This window comes from Protopterus annectens, chromosome 2.part1 (genome assembly GCF_019279795.1).
Source record: "Protopterus annectens isolate FY-2018-M chromosome 2.part1, PAN1.0, whole genome shotgun sequence".
NCBI classification, from domain to species: Eukaryota; Metazoa; Chordata; order Ceratodontiformes; family Protopteridae; genus Protopterus; species Protopterus annectens.
In genome coordinates, this window is record NC_056729.1 from 931,410,087 (window position 1) to 931,435,509 (window position 25,423).

At 44.6% G+C, this 25,423-nt stretch overlaps 1 protein-coding gene across 1 annotated transcript in view; it reads left to right on the forward strand.

Annotated features, from left to right (window-relative positions):
- NEK1 (NIMA related kinase 1) overlaps positions 1 to 25,423 on the forward strand; it is a gene marked incomplete in the record, with an annotated part of 3,475,820 nt that overhangs the window by 697,908 nt on the left and 2,752,489 nt on the right. Inside the window, 1 exon segment of the mRNA XM_044062568.1 lies at positions 2,093 to 2,293. Coding sequence (XP_043918503.1) covers positions 2,093 to 2,293 — 201 coding nt within the window.

Genomic DNA, 25,423 nt, shown 5'->3' on the forward strand with positions numbered 1-25,423 from the left:
ACATGCTGGAGGACAGATTATGACTTGAACCTCAGCACTGAAATAAATAGGACATGCTGGAGGGACAGATTTATCACCCAGAGGCTCCCTTCACTCTGGAATAAAATCCCAGTCCAGGTTAGGCAGAGTCCCTCATTGACTCTTTTCAAGAGGAATCTTGAGTGGATGGGAGATCGTAGGTTTACCCCGGGTATCACTTCTATGTCACTGTTAGACAGAGGCACAGTATACTAACCTTGAAAAAGGGCATAGCAAAATTAATTTAATATGGGTGGCAAAAGCCATACACACTCTGTCTGGCTAGGTTTATAAATGCCCTAGGGCAGATAGCCTAGTATGAACCTATGAACCTATAGTTCAGTAACTACATTACATTTGTTTGTGCCAGAGATGCTGTATTAAATTATGGAGCACAGCTAACTGAGTTAGCTGTACACAAGGTTGTGTGAAGGGGAAGCAAACATTTTGCAACATCCATTCTAACCATGATTTCTCTAATAAATGTGATGAATACACAAGAGAAAGATTAAATGAGGAAGTTGTAGCTTTGCTTGTCCATTCGCAGATCCTGAAACATTCTCAAAGAAAGGAATGGAAGAACTTGGAAAAACAGGACTGTAGACTTCAGAAATTTCAGTAATGAAGTAAGAGATGCAACTTAAACACATTATGGTCAAGTTATTTAATACAGAATTTCTTTGAGAAGGTGAAGAAGCCTGCTCATTTAAGTAAGAATTATTAGTGATTGTTTAAAGAGCCGGATATAGCACTAGGTGACCTAGTCAGTTCCTTGGGGTCACTAGCCAGGGAGGAGCACCTACCTGCTGAGGGCTGCCAGAAACTTACATTTATTCTTTAAGGATGCACTCAGCATGTGTTACATTCCTTCTTTAAGGACGCATGCAGGATGCGTCCGTAGTGTCTGTATGTGCTTCTTTAGTATGAAGCATTCACATTTAATGTGGAGTGGAGCTCATACGTTTTTAAGAAACAAGCATGGATTTTCTAGATGAATGGGTAGGTTAATAGATTTTTGTGTTGTACTGTTGAACAGCTGCATGAGTGTGTGTGTGTGAGACCTGGAAGATAGTTAATTTAACCTGGGGAAACCCTGTAAGTAAGTGACAGGAACAAGAGCTTGAATCCACTATGCCAACTGCTAGACTGAATTTCACTGCACTGGGAAGTAATTGAGATCTTCAGTGCACTTGCAAGGAATTGCGAGCTTCAAGGGAAGAGAAGTTTAGTGCTTCTCATACTGAGTCTGTTTACAGTGTGCAACTGTTTTCATTAGCAGAGGTTTACTGTTTGTGCTGGAGAATTTGAAAGCAGTGTTAGTAGCACAACCGGTAGCATATTTGCTTTTGATGCAGAAGGCTGTGGGTTCTGCTTCCACACCTTGTAGGTGGATTGCTGATACTGTGTTGTACTCTGAATGGGGTGGGGTGCTGCAGTCCTGAGTGTTTCCCCTTTTGGATGTGTTGCCTTGTAACTATGAAACTTTTGTCTGTTTTCCTATTGCAGTATTAGCACTTTACCATTTTTTTTAATGCAACATAGGCATTGTATTCTTCAGTGGTAGGCACTGAAGTTGTAGATGAAACACTGAAATATAAAGTTGTTTGCTTGTAGCAACCTCTTCATTAGTTACAGATATTGTTAATGTGGAATTATTCACATTTCTTTTACTTATGCAGAAATTGTGCAAATTGACTTATATTGGTGGATTGTAATGATAATGGCCTTTTATGTTTGAAATGTTCTTAAACGGGCAGTTTTGTCATTATTTTGTTTTATTTTGCTTAGCATATATTTATCAGGTTTTGTGCTGTACAATTTGAAGTAAAAGTTAAATCCAAATGTCATTGTAGAAGAAAAATTGGTATGCTTTCTCACAGATTTGAACAGTGTTTATGGTTAACTGGAGAGAAATAGCAAAGTAATGTGACACGGAAATGGTGGAGGCAGTCCATTACCTTGTCTGGGACCCCAATTGACTGTGATTTAGCTCTGATTGTTTATAATTTTTATTGTATTTATCCAACATTTTAGTCTTACTTATATTATTGTTTATTCTTTTCTATCAATTTAGTTTGAAGCTGGCAACATGAAAAACTTAGTACTTAAAATCATTCGTGGATCATATCCTCCAGTGTCTGCACATTATAGTTGTGATCTGCGAAGTCTGGTATCATTACTCCTTAAAAGGAATCCTAAGGATAGACCATCTGTCATCTCCATATTGGAGAAGCCTTTTGTAGCGAGAAGAATTGAGAAATTTCTTACGCCCCAGGTAAAGCCTAGTCTGAATGCATGAATACTGGCACAGCAGTGCTTGTTGAATATTTATGTAAACAGTCTTTTAAATAACCTAAGAGATGTGTGAGATGAATTGGATAATTGGACTGGGCCATGTCAGCTTTGTTTCCAGTCTGATCACTTTTTTTCTTGTTTAGATATCATAAAGGATGTTATATAATTTTGCTACAAGAAGAAACCATCTATAATGTATTTTTTTAATCCATGTCAGTCGTATGCTTTTATACTTCAAAGAACATGTTTTGGACTAGTAGAGATATTTCATAGTCGGGTGTGGGAATTGTAATCATAGGAAGTTACTAGGCTTAGAATAATAATAATAATAATAATGATAATAATAATAATAATAATAATAATAATAATAATAATAATAATAATACTAGTTGCTAACCAGATAGGCCCATTAGACACAGTCCCTTTTTAGGGGCAACCTGGAAGCAATGTCTGGTCAAGTGACTTGCTCAAGGTCACACACCAGGCGAATGAAGGATGAGAAAATCAAACCCTGCACCACAAGAACTAAAGCTTTTAACCTTAACCTCAGTGCAAAATGCCATATTTACAGATGAAATGGGAGATGTTGCTTGACATGACATTGCCAACATGACCGTATAGTAGCATTTCCGTGTAGGTAAAGTGATGTACCTATATCCAGCTGTGGTTTATCACAGTTATACACGGCAACTTTCCTTTTTTAAAAACATTTATGCAAGTATAGACATGTTTTACCAGTAGAAAAATCATTCATGTTAGTAGTGTTTGAATTTAACTTTTATCAATTGAGGTGTGATCAATACGTGCAAACCCAGTGGTGGCATGGACGTTCACTCAAAACGTCTTGATCTCTTTTGCAACATAAATAGAAACTGTAGCAGGAATAGGTATGTGTAACAAAGAATACCTCTACAGTGAACCATCTTCCACTCCATGTAAAGCAAAGTAGTTCTCTTACTCTCTTCAAATGTAATTGGGATGAATGGATGGGAAATTGCAAATTCATCCCCGGTTTAGTACATATGTTCCTCGTGGATGGGGGGAGTAAATGCCCCAAGATATACTTGTTCTGACTGTCCCTGTGGATTATTTGTACCTAAAATATAATGGCTTAGAACTATCATGGGAATGTAAGGCTAGGCTTCTTAAGATCTTCATACATCAGTAGTCTTAAGTATATATGCACCTATGTTTCTGTAACACACACAAAAAAAAAATGAAGTTGAACTTGCATGTGTAATCAGAAATGCAGGTTTGAAAAAATTCCAGAATTAGACTTTAATATTTTACACTGATAAAATGTTTTTGCAGATGCAACTTGAGAATTGCCTCCTATTTGTAGACTATGCAGTTTGTCATTTTATTGAAAGAACATAAACATCTGGTTGTAGCTTAACTTGTTTTGTTTATACATGCACTACCTTTTCTAATAAATGTTTGAGAGCTGCAGTTTATTCACTTTTTATTGATGGTGTTGATAAACTTATGATGTTATGTTGTTCCTATCTCGCCTTCCTTCTTTCTGGTTGGGTTTGGTGCCGATCCTCGGCTCCGACTTGGCCGCATTCGAAAGCTCGAGAGCTTCCATTGGCTCTAGGCTAGACCCCATCCTAACATGCCTAGTGAGAGTTACCCAGATCTCATTTGCCGCTTGAAGCTTTGGGATTGCTGACTGGCTAAGGCTAAGTTAGAATGATGTTCTTCATGTTTCATTGTTACAGTCATCACATTTATGTTATCCCTGCTGGGGTAGCCCTCGGCTGGTCTGAATACCAGATACTTAGTATTTTTACGTCAGTTGCTGTCGCTTGTAGATTGACATCAGGTAGTCAGTGGTATAAAGGAAGGCAGCCGACACCATTACATCAGTCTTTCTTGCTATGGAGCCCGAAGCAGAAGCAGTTTGCACGAGTGCCCGGTTGGTCGCTACCTGAGTTTAGTTTCCGAACTGAAGCTGAAGTCTTTGAAAGCTAAGTACCTCATTGGGGATCCTTTTTTCTTGTACTAACTGATGTCAGAAGAAGTTAATTGTCTCTCCTGTGGAAAGCAAATACCACACCAGGAGTTCCACTCCTACTGTGTCACTTGTCTAGGCCCAGACCACAACATCCCTCGTTGTCGGTTCTGTGCTTTAACACCAGAACTATTCATCATTGGGCCCTTATTGTAGACAGATATTTCCGTTTACAGTCCTCGAATTCCGATATGGCTTCCGTAAGCCATCAGACAGCAGATTTTCCCAAAAAACGTTAAGATAAAGACAGAAAGACTGCACAGGACTAAACCTTCCGACGATGCTTCCGCCAAGCTGGTCATCAGTACTCTGGAATTCAGTGAGGCGCTTTTGCAGCCCCTGATGCCCGCTTCAATTAATTCGCAGGCTTCTACCGAGGCCCTTTCAGAGTCCGGTATGCCACAGAACTCCTCTTGTGGTCATCTCTACCTTGGATGGGTCCGTCCAGAGCCGCTGTGTAGGCTTCCAAGGAAGTCCTTCTCTACCAAATCCAGATATAAAGTGATGCCTTCTTTTACGACTACCGTTCTCTCTAAAACAACTAAGTTCCTTAGGCCCAAGGGTTGAACCAACCCCAAGAAACTGACTTCCAGACATTCTTTGCCACCTGCTCCCTTGCCTCAGTTACAAATACTTAGAATGGCAGAGGACCCTATCATGTTGATTAGGGGAAGCCAAGCCACTCCCACAAAAAGAAAGAGATCTGTCTCCAGAAGTTTTGTCTGAACAAGAGTCAGATGAATCGGATGCATCTGACTATGAAGACATGCAGCCCCTCTCTACATATGAAGATTCTGATGCAGAGGAATCTTTTCCTTCAGCCTCTCCCCCAAGAGGATTTCTTCTTTGCGGAAACCCTGCATACTTTAAGGGAGCATTTCAAATGTGTGAGTCAAGACTACCCACAGTCTAAAAAGAGACTCTTGAGAGTTCCTGGGCCTTCCACAGCACAAGCCCTTAGCCATCCCCTCAGTCCTAGATGTGGTGTATGATGTCTTCCTTGAGTCCAGCTTGACTCCAGACACCCTCCCTACTGTTCCCAGAAAGCCAGACAGGTACTACAGAGTCCCTGATTCTCGCAAATATCTCTTTAGAAACCCAGCAGTTGACCCTGAGGTCATTACTCAAGGCCCAAAAAGGGTTAAACCTACTTCAGCTAAGAATCCCACCCTCTCAGACAGGGATTCCAGAGCACTGGACAGATGAGGCAAAAAAGTATATACACCTCAGCTACTCTTGCTATCAGGGAACTAAATTGTCAGTTCCATATGTTTAAATATCAGCAACATACCTTGAACTCCTTAAACAAAAAATGTTCTCCTTTCCTGCATGGGCAGAATCTAAAAATTTGCAGGAATTAATGTACTCTGCTGGTCAAGTAACTAAACACACTTTGCACTGCGGTTTTGACACCCTAGAAGCTTCTTGCTGGGCAGCAGTCACTGGATCTGTCATTAGAAGACGTGCATGGCTTAAGGAACAACCCCTGCCAGACGATGTCAAATCAAAATTGTTGGATGCACCCTTGCACAAAGATAACTTATTTCATGCTAAAAGCAGAAGAGGTGGTAAAAAAGATGGAAGAAAAAGCAAAATCTATGCAGACTGTTAAGGATTTCTTACAGGTACAGCCCCCTAGGTTCAGCAGGCATTTTCCTTCCAAGCACTGGTCCTTTCCTGCACCTAGTAAACAGGGCCAGCCTAGGTCCCATGGAAACAGACCTCCTAGACAGCAGTGCCATGGGTTGCGGAGATCTAAGCAGTGGTCTGCCTCCACTTTAAACCAGGGAGTTCTAGGCCACCTCCTTATGGTAAAAACTCACAATGACTCACCCACTCCCTTTGTCGCCTCTGCCCACCATCACATACCCCTAGGAGGAAAACTCTCCTTTCACTCAAGCACCTGGGCCACCATTACCAAGGATCACTGGGTTCTGAACATTGTGTCTCAGGGGTACAAATTTTCCTTCCACACCCTTCAACCCAAAAAAGGTTCCCAGATCTACCACCAAATCAGTGGGCAGAGGCTCAAAAGCAAATCCATACCCTGCTCTCCTTTGGAGCAGTAGAACACGTTCCTGCAGAGCAAATAGGCCAAGACTTCTACTGCAGACTTTTTCTGGTACCCAGAAAAGGGGGCGCCTGGCACCCCATCCTTGATCTATCCAGTCTAAACACCTTCCTGGTGATCCCAATATTCAAAATGCTTACCCTCCAGCAGCTGCTACCCATGCTGCCCAAAGACAATTAGCTAGTCACCCTGGACGTAAAAGAAGCCTACCTCCACATTCCCATCAGGGAGTCCTGCAGAAAATATTTTCACTTCAGGGCAGGATCTCAGCACTTTCAGTTCTCTGCACTTCCCTTTAGCTTATCTACTGCTACCAGAGTTTTCACAAAATGCCTTGCTCCGGCCATTGCTTTTTGCAGACAAAGACATTTTCAAATTTACCCTTACTTGGACGAATGCTTTATTCAGGCAGACAGCCAGGAAACGCTGCTCAAAGACCTGGCCTTTGTAAAGGACCTTCTAACCTCCTTAGGGTACACAATCAATTAAAAGAAATCCAAACAGGTACCCACCAAAAGGATAATCTTCCTGGGAGAAAGTCTGGACACAGCATCCCAGATGGCATGCCTAACACCAGAGAAGCAAAGTTTCCTATCTGCTTACTTCTCTCAACTGGCCACTAGGTCCCAGCTTTCTGCAAAGGAAATCCTGCAAGCCCTGGGGTTCAAGACATCCTGCATACTCTTTATTCCATATGCCAGATGCATATGAGGAAACTTCAGTGGTACCTAAAGTGCCTTTGGTATCAACAAACTCAAGATCTGGAAACTATTTTAGCTGTCAGTCCTTGCCTAAGGAAGGAATTTCCTTGGTGGACAACAGCCTGCTCCCACAACAAGGGACTGCCCTTCTCCCCACGCCCTGCCACCCACACCCTCACTACAGATGCATCAGACTGTGCTTGGGCTGTACACCTGGACGACAGGTGCATACAGGGCCAATGGAACCCCCCCCCACCCCCTGCACATCAACCTAAAAAAGATGATGGCTGTGCAGCAGGCCTTGATAGCTTTCAAACCCCTTCTTTCTCCAGGGGTTCTCCTGATCAAAACAGACACCACCACAGTGATGTGTCACATCAACAAGCAGGGAGGGACTCCTACCCACTGTGCAGGCTGGCCATGACCCTTTGGTTCACAGCCTCTTCCATGCATCTACACCTGTTAGCACAGTATTTGAAAGGCTCTCTCAACTCCCTGGCAGACCAGTTAAGCAGAAAACTGTTGGACCCCCATGAGTGGCAGCTCAACAGAAGCACTTTCTTACTAATAACTCAGAAATGGGGAACCCCGGAGGGCGACCTCTTTGCCTTCCACACCAACCATCAGCTCAGCAAATTCTGCACCAGGGAGCATCACTGCATGGCATGCAAAGTAGATGCACTGTCCTTCCCCTGGGTAAACCTCTTGGTCTATGCCTTTTCTCCTCTCCCTCTCATTCCCAAGGTGGTGATCAAAATAAGGGAGGAAAAACCAAGGACCATTCTCATAGCCCCAGACTGGCCCAGACAGCGCTGGTACCCCTTGTTCCACAGCTTGTCTCCACTGCCCCCATAGAATCTTTCTTATTTTTCCAGCCTCCTAAACTAGAGGGAAGGGGAATTCATGCACCCCCAATTGCAGACACTCAATATGCAGCTTGGCTTATAACTTGACCCCTGACCAATTTGCCCTCCTCAGTAAACAGGTGCTGGATGTTACCCAAGAGGCCAGACTCCCTAGCATCAGAAAGTCTTATGCAGATTAATGGAAAAGATTCTGCACCTGGATCCAGGCTAAGGGGGCCAATATGGCACAGCCCTCCATCCCTCTCAACCTGGATAATTTAGCTAACCTACTACACAGTGGTCTCTTTCTCCTCTATAGAAATTCATGCCTCTGCTATTATCGCTTATTTTCCCTCTGAGCAGCCTCTTTTTTTCACACCCTCTGATCAAGCAGTTCCTCAGAGGGGTTAACAACTTGAGGCCCCCCCAGAAGGGCACCAACGCCAGCTTGGGACATTAACTTTGTCTTGGAAAAGCTCACCCTGGCTCCATTTGAACCAGCTTCTTCTGCAGAGCTAAAATTTGTATCCTGGTAGACTGCCTTCTTCCTGGCCATCACTTCAGCCAGAAGAGTCTCTGAGCTGCAAGTACTCATGGCAGTGGAACCCTTCATCATCTTCCATGCAGACTGGGCATCCCTAAGAACTAATCCATCCTTCATGCCCTTGGTGGTATCCAGTGTGACTCTCAACCAATCCATCCATTTACCCACCTTCTTTCCTAACCCTCAATACAAGGGAGAAAGGTTTTTGCACTCTCTAAATGTGCACAGACAGCTCAGATACTATCTGGTCAGGACTAAACCATTCAGAAAATCTGTTCAACTGCTGGTTTGATTTGCTTCAGGGGTAGAAGGCAAAGCCATCTCCAAACAAACCATTCCCAAATGGATAGCACACTGCATCCATTTTTGCTACAAACAGCATGGCAAGCCTCCCCCCAAAGGGGTCAGGACCCACTCCACCAGAGCAGCCTCCACCTCTGCAGCATTCCTCCGAGGAGTCCACACCAGGGACATCCTGGAGGGTGCCACCTGGACTTCTTTTCACACCTTTACCAAACATTACCACATGCCTCTCTCTTCTAAATCCAGGGCAGGTTTTGCCTCTGCAGTCTTGCAGGGCATGCTAGCCAGCCCCTGGCTTCCTTGACTGCCTCCACCCATTTCCTCAGCTTTGAGAATCTACCCAAATGTGATGACTGCAGCAATGAAATATGAAAAACATAGTACAGTTGTGTGCACTTACCATAAATAGATGTTCGAATGTCTTCACTGTTGCAGTCCTGGTTTCCCTCACTCCTCCCCCCTTTTTCTTTTTGCTACCTTTCTTCCTTATTGTTCTCCTTTCCTTACAAGGAACTTATTGATATTTTTTTCCACTGGTGGGGTCCTGCCACCAGAGCCTGGGCTCCTACTTTGGGGGCTCCTGATCAGTTAGGGCAAGAAAAACTGATGTAATGGAATTGGCTGCCTTCCTTTATACCACTAGAAACCTGATGTCAGTCTACAAGTGACAGCAACCGAAGCAGAAATACTAAGTCTCTGGTATTCAGGCCGGCCGAGGGGTACACCAGCAGGGATAACCCAAATGTGATGACTGCAACAGTGAAGACACACTAACATCTACATTTATAGTAAGTGTACACAGCTGTACTTTTTTTCTACTGATTTTTGTAAAATATTATTTGGTAGCATAGTTATATCTGTAGGTCAGTAGAATCTGGTGTTCATCTATCCCTCTGTCTACCACCTTCTTAGTTGTTGTTTATTGTTGAGGCCGTTGTTTCTTACTCTTTCTTCTTTCCTACTCTTTCTCCTCTTCTCTACTCTTGGTCCTAAGGAGCTAGCCATTTACGTTAGAGGCATCTCCTCAGTTGGAGGAGTTGTCGTTTGACTTAAAAACTCCCCTCCTCCCACTACTTTCCCTTTCCAAAAAAAAAAAAAAAGTCTTGCTGTCTGTTTTTATAGCTGAGTGTTTCCTTCCTTTATATTATTTCTGTTATAGTGTCTTGTTGTATTTTGAGGTAAATATGTCTAAGGAAGCTTCGAAAGAATCCATGCCTTCTGGATTCAACCCAAAGGATGTCTCTAACAGATGGACATACTAGCTGTGTATACTGTTTGGGAGCTGTTCACCTGCAGGACTCTAGATAGAGTCCTGCAGGAGCACAAGAACAAGCTAATCTTGAGAGGGTTATTGAAAGGGCCTTTTGAGGCATCGAAAAAAAGGGAATCAGGCAAGAAAATCTGACAAACCCTCCAAGTTGGCATCTTTGTTGGCTCCGGCCTCGGAACTGTGAAAGGGCAAAGACAAACCATCAAGTTCATCGGATCCAATAGCTGTCAGGTCCAACAAGGCTTTATCTCCTTTGGTTTCATCAGTATCTTCAGAACAGTCTAGGAGCCATAAAAGAACCAGGTCTCCCTGCTTGAAACCGGTGCATTCCGTACCACACCCCACTTCTCCAGTCTGTGGCGGGCAGTCGCCGATCGTCCACTCATTCCTCTCGATCATCCAGGAGCCTTTCAGATGACTATGTGGAGAGGGTGCTGAAGAGGCTACTCAGGACACCGGACTTGTCTAAAATTGTATCGAGCCCAACCCATATGGAAGTGGAGCCAACTGTCCAGCCTACTTTGTCATCAATTCCTCCTTTGATTCACCTGAGTTCGGAGCCGGAGTGGATGGAGGTCATTGTGGTGGAACTGTCTGATTTGAAAACCCCAGGTCTCTCTGGTCTGACATCAGCTCTGATCCCATCGCTACCACCTTCTCTCTAGGGATCTGGGGGCCGACATTCCCTTGTTGGCTCTGGGAGGGGGGAGAGCGAGAGCAGACCCTTGTTGGATCCTACTCTCCCACTTGGAGCTTTGGCGCAGGTGAGTTCGGCCCCTACATGAGCCTCAGAGCCATCACCCTCGGTTCCGAGAGATCTCCTGGCTCTTTGCTGCCAGAGACTCTATGGGGCCGGGATCATGGTGCCTTCGAGGTGATGAGTGTGCTGTTCTCTCAGACTGCTCCACCCTCAGCTCCAGTTGCTCCTTCCCTTTCCGGGCCAGTGTCCACCTCCGAACCACCCCTTCTCCCCAGTTGTAGGGAACCAATGCCCCAGGATGCCCCTTCAGGCGACCCGCCCCTATTCTGAAACCTCTCCAGAGCACCCCTCGAAGGAGGTCACTCGGAAGAGGACTTGTAAGAGGAAGCATTTGGACTCCCCTGAGTCCCCGACATCAGATATGGACTTGGAGGACTAAGAAGGGTCCCCATAGTCCCGCTCCGAGGATGTCTCATTTCCAGTTTAAGAAACAGCCACACACCGGAGCTGGAAGCTGCTGAAATTTAATGTCTTGAGAGATCTCATTTTCAGACACCCTGGAAATCCTCAAGCAGAGGGGTAGCTGGAAATCCCTTTCCACTTCTGAAGATGAGTCCATGTACCTGGGCGCTTTCGTTTCCCGATCCTCCACCTCTTGGGTGTCTCCGCCCTTTGACCCACTGCTAGGTGTAGTAAGTTGAAATGCGTGGATCTCCCCAGAATCTATGGAACCAGTTCCACTGAGACCCAATAAGTTTATCACTGCACCGGACGACAAATCTTTCCTAAGGGCATGCCAGTTGATGCTATGGTGGTTGCTGCAGCCACAAAGAAGGAATTAGCAGAAACTTCTGTCCATCCGCCGAACAAGGAGTCCCATACGATGGACAGATATTAGAAGTGTGCGTTTTCTTCAGCGGCCTTTACCCTTGGGTAACTGAATTACTTGTCCATTTTACTCGTCTCCAGAGGGATCGCCTGAAAGAGCTAGGGGATACCCTACAGGATCCTACAGCTATGGGAGCTGCAGACAGAGCTGCTTCCCAGCTTGTGACCTTATTTTCTGTAGTTAACTTCTCCATGCGGCTCATCTGTTATGCAGCCGATGGAGCGAGCAGGGCAGCAGGCACAGGAGTCACCTTATGGAGACATTCCTGGAGGCGCCTTTGTCAGTTCGCGGAGCCCTTCAAGTTCTCCTTTACCAATGCCCCATTTGATGGCTCATCATTGTTTGGGCCCAAGGTGAAAGACTGTCACCAGGTGGAAGAAAAATGGCAAAACTCTCTCTGCTGTGGGAGTACATTTCTTCGCGGCTACTAGATCTTATCCCAAAGGTCAAAAAAGCAGGAAAATGTGGTTCTGGAAATCCCAGGGAGTTTTACCTGATGCACGTGGTGACTTTTCCCCCAGGAGCAGAGGGGAACAATAATGGGAGACACTGCCCTTGCGGCAGAGGGGGGTCTGCAGAGTTAGGGCATCAGAGTTACGTTCTGTGGTAGGCCCTTCCAGCGCTCCAGAAAAGCCACCTGTCCACCTCTGGAGGCAGATGGAGGCAGATTGCCAGACTTCTGGGTACAGTGACAAAGTATCACAAAAGACACATGAGTACAGTTGGTAATATCCAGGGGATACAGTATTCCTTTCTCCATGCTACCTCTTCCCAGAAAACTAAAATCCATCCCGGTTGTGCCACCCAGTCTTAGGGAACAAGCAACCCTAGAAGTTCAAAGGTTGCTAGGAAAACAAGTCATCCAAGAAGTCCCCACAGACCAAATCGGATCTGGAACTTACTCTAGGTTCTTTTTAGTTCCAAAGAAAAGAGGGGACTGGAGGCCCATTTTGGATCTCAGCAGACTCAATAAGTCTGTCAAGAAGACAAAGTTCCGGATGGTGACACTGCATTCCATACTTCTTTTTGGGAAAGGGCAATTGGATGGGCTCCAGCAATCCTCCAGGATGCGTGCTACCTTATCAAGATGGACAGGTGATCTAGGATATATCTATGCTTCTGGCTAGGAGCCAGTCACTACCAGTTCAGAGCACTGCCCTTTGGTCTCAACACAGCCCCCAGGGTGTTCACTAAATGCATGGCAGTAGTCATGGCTCATCTGAGGCTTCTAGGATTCCAGTATGTTTCCATATTTAGATGACTGGCTCCTTACCGTCACCACCGAGCATCGACTAACCAAGACAAGGGACACCACAATTCGTCTCTGCTCACAGCTAGGCATCACTATAAACTACAAAAAGTCTGCTTTGTTGCCCTGTCGATAAATTACATTTATAGGGGCAGTTTTAGATACAAAAGACATGATAGCAAAATTGCCTTATGAGAGGATGTCTACCATTCGACATCAGGTTTCATCTTAATCGAGAGAAAAAGTCTCAGGCAAGATTTGTTCTCAAAGTCTTGGGCTCAATGGTGGCAGCAGTAAGGGTCTATATCAGAAGATCGGAGTTTCCAAACTTTGAATCTGATATGGTCGACACCATATGATCGAAGTCTTAAAACTTCAGATCTTTCAACAGAGATCTCCGTACAGTGCGGAATGGGAAGATTTCCATTTTCTGCACTGTAGTGCGATCTCGGAGTTGGTATATTTAAGTAGAGGGGGATGTGGAGGGCGCAAGAGGGCTTGCCCCCCCCAGCTTAGAGAGTTTAAATGTTTTATTTTTTAAGGTTGTGTTTTATTACATTTTCGCTGTTTCAAGACTTCGATTATATGGTTTCGACCATATCAGATTCGAAGTTTTGAACATTCGATAATGTAATATAGACCCCAGCAATAATGCTAGTTCCCTTGGTGCGCTTCCACATGAGGATATTACAGTGGCTCCTATTTGCTCAATGGTCCATGAAAGATCTACCCATGTCACACGAAATTCTTATCACGGAGACCTGCAAGAAGGACCTAAAATGGTGGCTTCAGTCTATGCAGGTGACAATAGGCAGGCTGTTCATCCTCCCCCAACCAGTAGCCACAGTGACCACGGACGCTTCCTAGATAGGGTGGGGGGGGGGCATTATCTGGGACAGACAGTTCAAGGAACTTTGCAACAACACGAGTACCACTTGCACATCAACGTCCAAAAGAAGAGAGCTTCTGGTGTTGCAAGCACTACAGGGCTCTCTACCTACAGGGACGATCGCAATTCAAATGAACAACATGTCAGTAGTACATCAACAAGCAAGGTGGAACCAGATCCTACCCCTTGTGTCAAGAGGCTCTAAGAATGGCAGTGGGCAGTGTCTTCCCAACGCTTTCTGATTGCGACATACATTCCAGGGAAATCCAGAGTTATAGCAGACAAGCTCAACAGGGCTATCCTGATGCTTCACTAGTGGTCCCTGAAGCAGAATATTGCAAACCATATTTTTCGCAAGTGGGGCCAGCCTTGCTGTGACCTTTTTGCCACCTTCATCAATAACAAATGCAGCAGCAATTTCACCCTAATCCCCCCACCGAGACAGTCACCCAGGGATGCACTTGTTCACAATTGGTCCCCGGGACTTCTTTATGCTTTTCCCCCGTTCCCTCTAATATTCAAGGTTCTTCAGAATGCAAAATCGTTGATTTGCAAACTATATACTCATTGCCTCTTACTGGCATCTTCAATTATGGTTCCCCTTCCTATTGCCCCATCTCCAGGAGGAGCCTTGCATCCTGGACCCAGTTCCAGATCTCCTAGTGCATCACTCAGGTACGCTCCATCCTTCCATACAGACCCTCAAACTGACAGCTTGGTTCCTCAAAGAGAAAACTGTATACTAACAAATGGAAGCAGTTCTGTTGGGCAGCCCAGAATAGTATTGACCCTTTTACTGCACCATTTTCAAAGATCCTCGAATTACTCGCTGAAACCTTTAACCAAGGAGCAGCAGCAGCAACTATCTTCAGTTCAGCTGGCTGATATTTCCAACTTTCATGTTGGGGAAATGGGTTCCAATGTTATGTCCCACAGGTTATGCAAAGCTTTCCTAAAAGGTACTATCCTCTTGAGACCCCCAATAAGAGAACCACCTCCTCTTTGAGATCTAAACTTAGTCCTAGCTGCCTTGATTCTTCCTCCTTTCGAACCGGCTACTACTTGTTCTCTGAAATTCTTGACTTGGAAAACTATTTTCTTAACTGCCATTACCTCAGTTAGGAGGGTATCAGAATTATAAGCTCTATCCATTCAATCCCCTTGCTTAATTTTTCACAAAGGGTTTCTCTCAGAACCAACCCTTCCTTCCTACTAAAAGTTTGCTCAGAGTTCAGTCTAAATCAGTCAATAGAACTACCTTGTATTCTTCCCTAATCATGGCAACAAGGCAGAATATAAACTGTATCAACTGGCTGTTCATAGACAGTTACGTTTTTACTTGCACAGGAATAAAGAATTCTGAAAATCTGACCAATTGTTTTTATCCTTTGCAGAAAACAAAAAGGGAACTTCAGTCTCAAAAATAACTTTATCAAAATGACTTTCAGACATCATCACTTATGTTTGTAATTCACAGAGCAAGCAGCTGCCAGGAAACATTCGAGGACACTCAACTAGGGCCTTGTTTATCTCTACTGTACTATAACAATATAGTTAGGAGAGACCGAATCTCCAGAAAAGGAGGTGGGGTAGCCATACTCTATAAATCCGATCTAATCGTATCCATAGATGTCATACAACCGCCTCAGATTAACGATGCAGAAATCCTTATTTCCAAACTACAAATTAACATTAATAAATTTATCTACATAATCTGTGTTTATATTCCCCCAGGTAATAACATAGATACTCTTGAAGCCACCCTTCACTGGATATCAAGCCACTTCCCTCAAGAAACCTTAGTTCTCGGAGACTTTAATATAGATTGGAACTTTAATATAGATTGGACTACCTGTTCCCCAGTAGCTCCTTCCACCCATATTAACCTACACTCTTTCACGCAAATTATTAACACTCCTACCAGGATAGGCAAGTCTAACCAAAAAGAGAGTATACTTGATTGGGTGCTTATTAATAGTCATCCTAACCTATATACATCTGGTACCCTCCCTGATAGCCTAAGTGACCACCATCTCACCTACATAATTAAGCACAAAATAACCATTCCAAAGCAACCTATATTAAGATCTGTCAGAAATAAAAAGAAATTCGACCCGACCAGATTTCAACTAGAATTAAATTCTTGCAACTGGGCAATACTAAAACATCTATCCCTAGATGAAGCAGTGCAGTACTTCAACAAAAAATTCCTAGAAATTCTTAATCTTCATGCTCCCATTCGTTCAAAGAAAACTAAGACAGTAGATGTTCCTTGGCTTTCTAAAGAGACCAGGCTCAAAATTAATCTTAGAAATAAAGCTTGGTCTGTATGGCGAACCACTAAACTCCCTCTTGACCAAATTAACTACAGACAACTTAGGAATGAAACCAAAATACAAATCTTACTTGACAAAAGACAATACTATTGTAAACTGCAGATAGAACATCAAAACTGTCCACAAAAATTCTGGGCTGGATTAAACAGTCTTCTTCACCCTGGTCGCTCTACCACCCCTGTCCCAGCCACACTCATCGATAAACCCTCTGATGTAGTCTCCAACAGCTTTAACCGTTTCTTCACTGAGACAATCCAAACCCTTTCTAATCAACTGCCACTCAGCTCCCATAGCCTAGATACTCCCACCTATAAAAACCTCCCCTCATTTACCTTTCAACCTGTAGCTACTTCATTTATCCACAAATTAATCAGAAAACTAAAACCCACCACACTCTCAGCTGACCAACTTCCAGCTGAATATTTGCAAAAATCAGCTGAGGCCATTGCCTACCCTGTGTCACTACTTATCAGTCGTTCATTAGCAGAGGCCAAAATTCCTGATATCTGGAAGGTATCCTATGTAATACCTCTCCACAAAGGTGGCACTTCCACAGAGCTATCAAATTATAGGCCCATATCTGTACTTTCCCCTCTAGCAAAGATAATGGAAAAATGTGTTCAGAAACAGTTTATACAACACCTACTCATCAACCACCTATTGGCTGACACTCAACATGGTTTCAGACCTCTCCACAGTACTACCTCAGCCCTACTTGTCTTCTCTAATACCATAAATACCTATCGAAACAATAACAATATTTCCTCTGCACTATTCTTGGATCTGTCCAAAGCCTTCGATATGGTGGACCACAAACTTCTAATTAACACTCTGCAATCACTCTGTCTGGATACTATAGCCCTTCAATGGTTTAGTTCCTATCTAAATGGAAGAAAACAGGCAGTTTTATGGCAGACTAAACTCTACCTTACTGCCCAACACTCTGGGAGTCCCACAAGGATCCATTTTAGGACCACTGTTATTTTCCATCTTCATCAACGACTTGAATACAGTCATACCTAACGCCAGTTGTATTCAATATGCAGACGACTCCACGCTGATCTGCTCTGGCACAACCCTCACAGAGTTACAATTAACAACCCAGACCACTTTTAGCAAAATAGAAAACTGGCTCTCCAGTCGTCGCCTGATACTTAATCCCAAAAAAACTAAAATGCTGCTGTTTCTACCTACACAAAGGTCTAGCCCCATCTACTTTTCGATCCAAGCCAAGGATGGGACCATAATCTCTCCAGACCTCTCTACTAAATTACTAGGGGTAATTATTGACAACAACCTAAAATTTGATATACATGTAAACCAAATGATCAAAACCATCAATAAGAAATTAGGCTCGTTATATAGAATAAAAAGCTTTTTGACCCCCCAAGCCAAAACTGCCATTGCCCAAACTCACCTTCTCTCCACACTCTTGTATTCATCCCCTCTACTTCAAAATATTAGTAAAACTGTCATGAACAAACTCACCATCTGCTACAGTCATATCGCCAGGTTTGTAACTGGGTCACCTTTCAGGACCCATCACTGTACCAATCTAACCCAGCTTAACTGGCTTGAGCTACCAAACCTAATTTCTTATAACCTACTAGTTCTGAACCACAAAATAATATACAACCCCGACTACACTCCCTCGCTCAAAAAGCTGGTTACCCCTTGTAATAACCCTCGACCTCTGAGGTCATCCAGCCGACTCCTTATCCAGACATGCAAAACTAAAAACATAGCTGGTGATTCCCTCCTCACCAACTCTGCAGGGAGAACTTGGAACAAACTTCCCCCTGATATTACCTCGCTCTCCTCTTTAAATCAATTTAAAGCTAAACTTAAACCATACCTGGCATCAATACGGAGTTGCCATTGTCTAAACCCTGGCTAGCTAATTCCCTGATGTTCTTCATCTCACATTGCTGCAGTCCTTACATATGGGTAGTCCACTGTCCTCGGTCGGCCCGAATACCAAAGTATTAGGCTGACGTCGGTCAAGGCGCTTAAAACTGACATCAGGACGTCAGGGTACAAAAGCGCATGACCGACGTCATTTCCTCAGTCTTTTTTGCCGCATGGTCCGATGCAGAAGCAGCGTTGCAAGTGCCGTTCGGCGTTCTGAAATTTTTCAAATTCGGAGTTTCAGACCGAATCCAAGTTGGCTAAGTACGCCGTTGGGGATTGTTTTGGTTTTTTCTTGCCTCAGTGTTTTACCGGATGTCAGAAAAAGTGAATAACTGTATTTCTTGTGGGAAACAGATACCGCATAGGGATTATCATTCTTTGTGTATTCCTTGTTTGGGGCCTGAGCACGACGTTGTTGGGTGTCGCTTTTGTGCTAGGTTCAATAAACGCACTATTAAGCGAAGGTTAGATTGTGCTAGGCTGGTCTTTGGGAAGCGGTGCAATTATAATATGCCGTCGGATTCTCCGGCGCCCGCTTCTGCGAAGAAGCGCAAAGACAAAGCAGTTAAACCCAGGCAAGATGAGTCATCCGTTCCGGACGCCGGTTCTTTAGAGGCTTCAGTGGAGCCGGTGGATGTCCTTCATGGATGCATCTGCAGTCATAACAACTGGGTTGTCCTGTCGTCAGGCAGCCCTTCAGTCGGCCGGATTCCAAAGTCCGGGTCCGCCTTCGGCTGATGTCGCACTTCACCCGACATCATCTCTGTTGGTCTTCGGGTATAAAAGCATCAGCCGACTCCATTTTCCTCAGTCTTTCTTGCCGCGTGGCGCCCGAAGCAGAAGCTGTTCGCAAGTGCCGGTCGGTCGGATCCAGAGATTACTTCTACCGAATACTACTTCGAAGACTTCTAAAGCTAAGTACCCCGTTGGGGACTCTTTCTTGCCTCAGCCGATGTCAGAAAAAGTTAATAATTGTTTAACTTGTGGGAAACAAATACCTCATAAAGATTTCCACTCTTATTGTCTGCCTTGTTTAGGCCCAGCCCACGACGTAGCAGCCTGTTCGGCCTGTGCTTCTTTCAACCGACGAACGCTTAGGCGTCGATCGGAGTTTGCAGAACAGTTTTTCGGTTCTGATTTTGCGTACATTATGCCGTCGGATCCTCCGACTACCCAATCTGCCAAAAAACGCAAAGATAAAGACCGACACTCGCGGTCCGCGGTTTCGGCCGAAACCATGGTTAAGCAAACCGCGAGTGTCTCGGTTTCAGCCGAAACCGAGAAAACTGATCTAAGTACAGCTGAACCTATCTCTACAACTGAGGCCCCTGCTACCACTCTTGAATCGGCCTCAGAAATTTTATCCACTACGGTGGCTGCCACTGACTTATCAGACACCATTCCCTTGGATGTCTCTACCCCAGCACGTGGTGCTGCTAGGCCTCCAGCAGCCATGTCCATTAAGGCCTTCGCCAGGGCTAAAGCAGCCAAGACTACTAAAACAGTGCCTGTTAAACCCCCCACAACCAGGCCCTCTTCTAGTTCTCAAATGCTTACTTTGGCAGAAGATTTAATTTCATTAATTAGAGGATCTCAATCTCACCCAGACAGGGCCTCTCAGCGCCCACAGAAGAGACCTAGGGCAGAGCCCCTGAGCCAGTGTCCTCTGATGATTCTGCTGATGAATCAGACATAACTGACCAGCCAGAGGCTCCTTTCTCCAATTTTGAAGATTCTGATGCTGAAGAATCCATTCCAGCTGCTTCCCCACCAGAAGAATTCTCCTTTGGGGAAACCTTACATGCCATGCGAGAGCAGTTCCAATGGCAGCAACAGGATTTTTCAGACTCCAGAAAAGACTTAGGACCTTTCTGCACCTCCCACAGCACAGGCCCTTAGCTATACCTCCTGTTCTCTCTGTGGTGGATGATGCTTTCAATGATGTCTGCGCTCCAGATTCTTTACCCCAGCCCCTGCCAAACCAGACAGATTTTACAGGGTGCCAGATACTCATCACCACCTTTACAAGGCCCCACTTGCAGACCCGAAACTATATCCCAGGGTCCCAAGGCAGTAGCCGACCATAGCTAAAACCCTATTCCTTCTGAAAGGGAAGCAAGGTCATTAGACAGATGGGGTAAAAGGTCTACACTTCAGCTACTCTCTCAGCTAGAGCTTTAAACTGTCAGTTTCACATGATACAATACCAAGAGTTTATGCTTGATCAGTTAACTAAAAAACTAACCACTGATGAATCTCTTGATAAGAAATATGTATTAGAAATGGTAAATAACATACAACAGGTTAGCAACCATTCCTTAAAATGTGGCTATGATGCACTGGAGGCTTCATTTAGATCAGCCATGACTGGCACAGTGATAAGAAGGCATGCATGGCTAAAGGAGCAAGCTTTACCGGATCATGTTAAAGCTAAGTTGCTAGATGCACCTATGGATGACAAGTTTGTTTGGTACACCTGCCCAGCAGGTTATGAAGAAAATGGAAGAAAAGGCAAAATCTGTTCAAACGGTTAAAGATTTCTTGCAGGTTCAACCCCCAAGGTTTAGCAGGAACTGGCCTGCCAAAAATTGGTCCTTTCCTGACTCCACAAAATTTCAAAGGGGCAGGAATAGACGTTCCAGAGGCAGAAACCAATCCAGAGGAGGTGCCTACAGAGGACGACAGTGGCAAGGTAGCAACAGAGGCACAGACACAACCACTGCCACTACATCAGCACAACCACAGTGACTTAACCCTAAATCCGCCTACCAGGGAACAAATAGCAGCTCCTCTAGGCGGAAAGTTAACCTTATTTTCAAAGAACTGGCACTACATAACAAAAGACAAGTGGATTTTACAAACCATAGATCAAGGTTACCGGTTTCACTTCCACACTTTACCAGTCAAAAGAGGAATGCCAAATCTACCTCCAAATCAAAAAACAGAGGCTCTACAACAGATAATGGAGTTAGCAAATATGAGAGCTGTGGAAAGAGTGCCAACAACAGAGCAAGGAAAGGGGTTCTACTCCAGACTATTCCTAGTTCCAAGAAAGGAAAAAAGTTGGAGACCAATTCTCGACCTGTCCACCTTAAATACATACATCATTGTCCCAAAATTCAAAATGCTGACCCTACAGCAACTTCTTCCCATGCTGGGCAAGGAGTCTTGGCTGGTAACTCTAGATCTCAAGGAGGCATACCTGCACGTCCCCATTCGACCAATCTGCAGAAGATACCTCAGATTTCTTGCAGGATCAGAGCACTATCAATTCTCAGCATTGCCCTTTGGCTTATCTACTGCGCCCAGAGTATTCACAAAATGCCTGGCATCAGTAATCGCCCATTGCAGACTACAGGGAATTCAAATTTACCCATACCTGGACGACTGCCTGCTACAAGGGGACAACAAAAGCAAGCTGACAACAGATTTACAAAGGGTCATTTACTTGCTACAAGCACTGGGATACACAGTCAATCTACAAAAGTCAAGGCTGATACCATCCCAAACAAGGACATTCTTGGGCGGAATTGGACACAGTAAAACAAATGGCATTCCTGACTACAGAAAAACAAACAGAACTCCCTCTTTACTTCTTGGCACTAACAAAACTGAACAAGTTAACAGCAAGAAAAGTACTGCAGGCCTTGGGCTTCATGGCATCATGCATAATCTTGGTCCCATTTGCCAGACTACATATGAGAAAACTACAGTGGTACCTAAAGAATTTATGGTCCCAACACAGACACAGCCTAGAAACAGAAATCCCACTAATTCCATGCTTAAAACAGGAGTTCCTATGGTGGGCTCAGGCATGCCAGTCAAACCCAGGCCTACCCTTTCGCAGATGTCAAGCAAGCCAGACCATCACAACAGACGCTTCAGACCTAGGATGGGGGCCCACATGCTGGACAAATGCGTGCAAGGATTGTGGACACAGGATCAACTTCACCTGCACATCAACCTAAAAGAAATGCTGGCAGTAAACTGGCAATCCAAAAGTTCAAACCATTTCTCAAAGAGGGCCAGTTGATGATAAGGACAGACAACACCACAGTCATGTGGTACATCAACAAACAGGGAGGCACTCATTCATACCCCCTATGCAGAATGACTTTGGAGCTGTGGACCCTGGCACTCAGCTACAACATCCAGTTACAGGCAGTATTTGTACCGGGAAAAGAAAATACTCTAGCAGACATATTAAGCAGAACCACATCGGATGCCCACGAATGGAAGCTGCACCCGGACATCTTCAAGACCATCTCAAAGAAATGGGGAATGCCTCAGATAGATCTATTCGCATCACCTCTCAATCACTAGCTCAAGAAATTCTGCACAAGGACATTCCACCCACTAGCATGGAAAGTGGATTCGCTCTCCTTCAGCTGGAAAGGCCTAGCAGCATATGCATTCCCACCTCTTCCCTTGATACACAAAGTACTACTAAAAATCAAGGAAGAACGTCCAAGGATAATCCTGATAGCTCCAAACTGGCCAAGACAACACTGGTACCCACTGCTGAGGAGCATGTCTCGGAACAATATGTGGCCAATACCCCTGATGCCTTTGATGTTAACTCAGAACAACTACAGCATCATACATCCAAACCTAAAAACGTTGCAACTGACTGCATGGAACATCACATAGCAGCAGCTAATCCAGAACTTTCCCAAAGAGTTAAAGACATTATTCTTGAAGCACGCAGACCTTCAACAAGAAGGAACTATGCTGGAAAATGGAAAAGGTTTGTCATTTGGAGTACGGAAAGAGGAAAAGATGTGTCAAACATAGATATGCCTAACATTCTGGAGTATCTGGCCGAACTTCTTCATTCAGGCCTCTCCTACTCCTCCATCAAGATACATGCATCAGCTATTTCAGCAGAATACAGCTTTGATCCACCTGTTGTTTCGCACCCTTTGCTCAGACAGTTCCTCAGAGGAATCAAGAATGTAAAACCTCCAAGGAAACCACCATTACCAGCTTGGGACTTAAACTTTGTGCTAGAAAAGTTGGCACTATCACCCTTTGAACCAGCAGCAACAGCAGACCTACAACACCTGTCATGGAAAACTGCTTTCCTACTGGCAATTACTTCAGCAAGGAGGGTTTCAGAACTACAGGCCTTAATGGCAGTGCAACCCTTCCTAATCTTCCACCAAGATAGAGTGTCCATGAGGACTAATCCTACATTTATGCCTAAGGTGGTATCCAGAGTGTCTTTAAACCAGGCAATCCACCTACCTACCTTCTTCCCCAACCCACAAAACAGAGGGGAAAGAATACTGCATACCTTGGATGTACATAGACAGCTACGCTACTACTTGGACAGAACAAAAAATAGCAGAAAGACTGACCAACTTTTTGTAGCCTATGCAACAGGAAGGGAAGGAAAAGCTATTTCCAAACAGACAATCTCCAAATGGATAGGAGATTGCATACGATTCTGTTACTCCTTCCATGGAAAACCAATTCCACAGAACATAAGACCTCATTCTATAAGGGCAACAGCCACTACCACAGCCTTCTTACGAGGAGTGGCAACCAAAGACATTATTGAGGCAGCTACTTGGACCTCCGTGCATACATTTGCCAAGCATTATAATTTGCCTCTATATTCCAGATCCCGAGCAGGGTTTGCCACTGCTGTACTGCAAGGGATCCTAAACACACCATAATCTACTTTTATCCTCCTCCCTAGTTGGCTATGGTATTCTACCCAGTTGTTATGACTGCAGATGCATCCATGAAGGACATAGTACAGTTTTGTACCTACCATAAATGTAGATGTCCGAACTGGATAGCATCTGCAGTCAGGATTACCCTCCCTCCTTCCCCTCTGTGGTACTCCTAGGGTGTTTACCCTCCTAATAGCTAGCTGGTGGGGGGGAGTCTTTTATGGTGTATTTGTTTGTATATATGTACATACATGCTTATTTTTGTGTTTACCTCTATCTTTTTGGAAACATTGGCATCTATCCAAATTTTAGCCTTCCATGAGGGCTTCTGGCATCTGGGGCAAGAAACACTGAGGAAAATGGCGTCGGCTGATGCTTTTATACCCGAAGACCAACAGAGATGACGTCGGGTGAAGTGCGACATCAGCGAAGCGGACCCGACTTTGGAATCCGGCCGACTGAAGGGCTGCCTGACGACAGGACAACCCAGTTGTTATGACTGCAGATGCTATCCAGTTCGGACATCTACATTTATGGTAGGTACAAAACTGTACTTTCCGACGGAGACTTCTCTGGAGTCTCAGGGGGAGACTTTGATTTTGCAAGAGGTAGTCTCTCAGGAGGCAGGTCAGGCTGAAGGGGCTTCTCAAGTTACTGTACTCCCCTCCCTTCCTAGGGTGGTTAGGCCTTCTCCTTCGGTTTCCAAGGCTTCTCCCAGAGGCAGGCCAGTTTTAGCTCCTGTTGGGGTCACTCCTAGTTCAGCAGGGTCTGTGCCTAAGAAGCACATGCTTAAAATGGCAGAAGATTTGATTACTCTGATTAGAGGTTCTATGCCCCCTCCTGATAAGAGGCCTAGGGTGGAGCCAGAGTTGGGAAGTTTTGAACAGGCTTCGGATGTTTCTGAGTCTTCGGCTGAAGACTTGCAGGAGTACTCTCCTTATTCTGATTCTGATGCAGATGATTCCACTCCTTCTGCTTCTCCTCCAGAGGATTTTTCTTTTTCAGAGACACTTCATTCTATGAGGGAACATTTTAAGTGGGAAGGTCAGGACTTCTCTGATTCTAGGAAAAGGCTTAGGAGTTTTGCTGTTACCCCAGCATAGGCCTTTGGCTATACCCCTGTTCTGGATGTTGTGGAAGATGTGTTTGCAGAGGCTTCACTTAATCCTGATTCTCTGCCGCCTGCTCCTGTTAAGCGGATAGGTATTACAGGGTGCCTGAGGCTCACAAATATCTTTATAAGAGTCCTAGGGCGGACCCAGAAACTATTAGTCAGGGACCTAAGGGTGTCAAGGCCTCTATTGTAAAAATCCGGTTCCTCTAGATAAAGAAGCCAGAGCTTTGGATAGATGGGGAAAGAAGGTCTATACATCTTCTACCTTAGCTATGAGGGCTTTGAATTGCCAGTTTCATATGTTGAAATATCAAAACTTTCTTCTTTCTCAATTGAAGTCTAAGGTAGATGCTCTGGCGGAAGGCATTGAGTGTAAAGAATTGCAAGATTTGGTGCATGTCTCTGAACAGGTGGGTAAGCATTCATTACAGTGTGGTTTTGATGCTGTGCAGGCCTCGTCTAGGGTGGCTGCCACTGGCTCAGTTCTTTGCAGGCACGCCTGGTTGAAGGATCAGAATTTATCTGACCATGTTAAGACAAGGATTTTGGATGCTCCTTTGCAGTCTGATGTGTTGTTTGGTTCACCTGTGGGG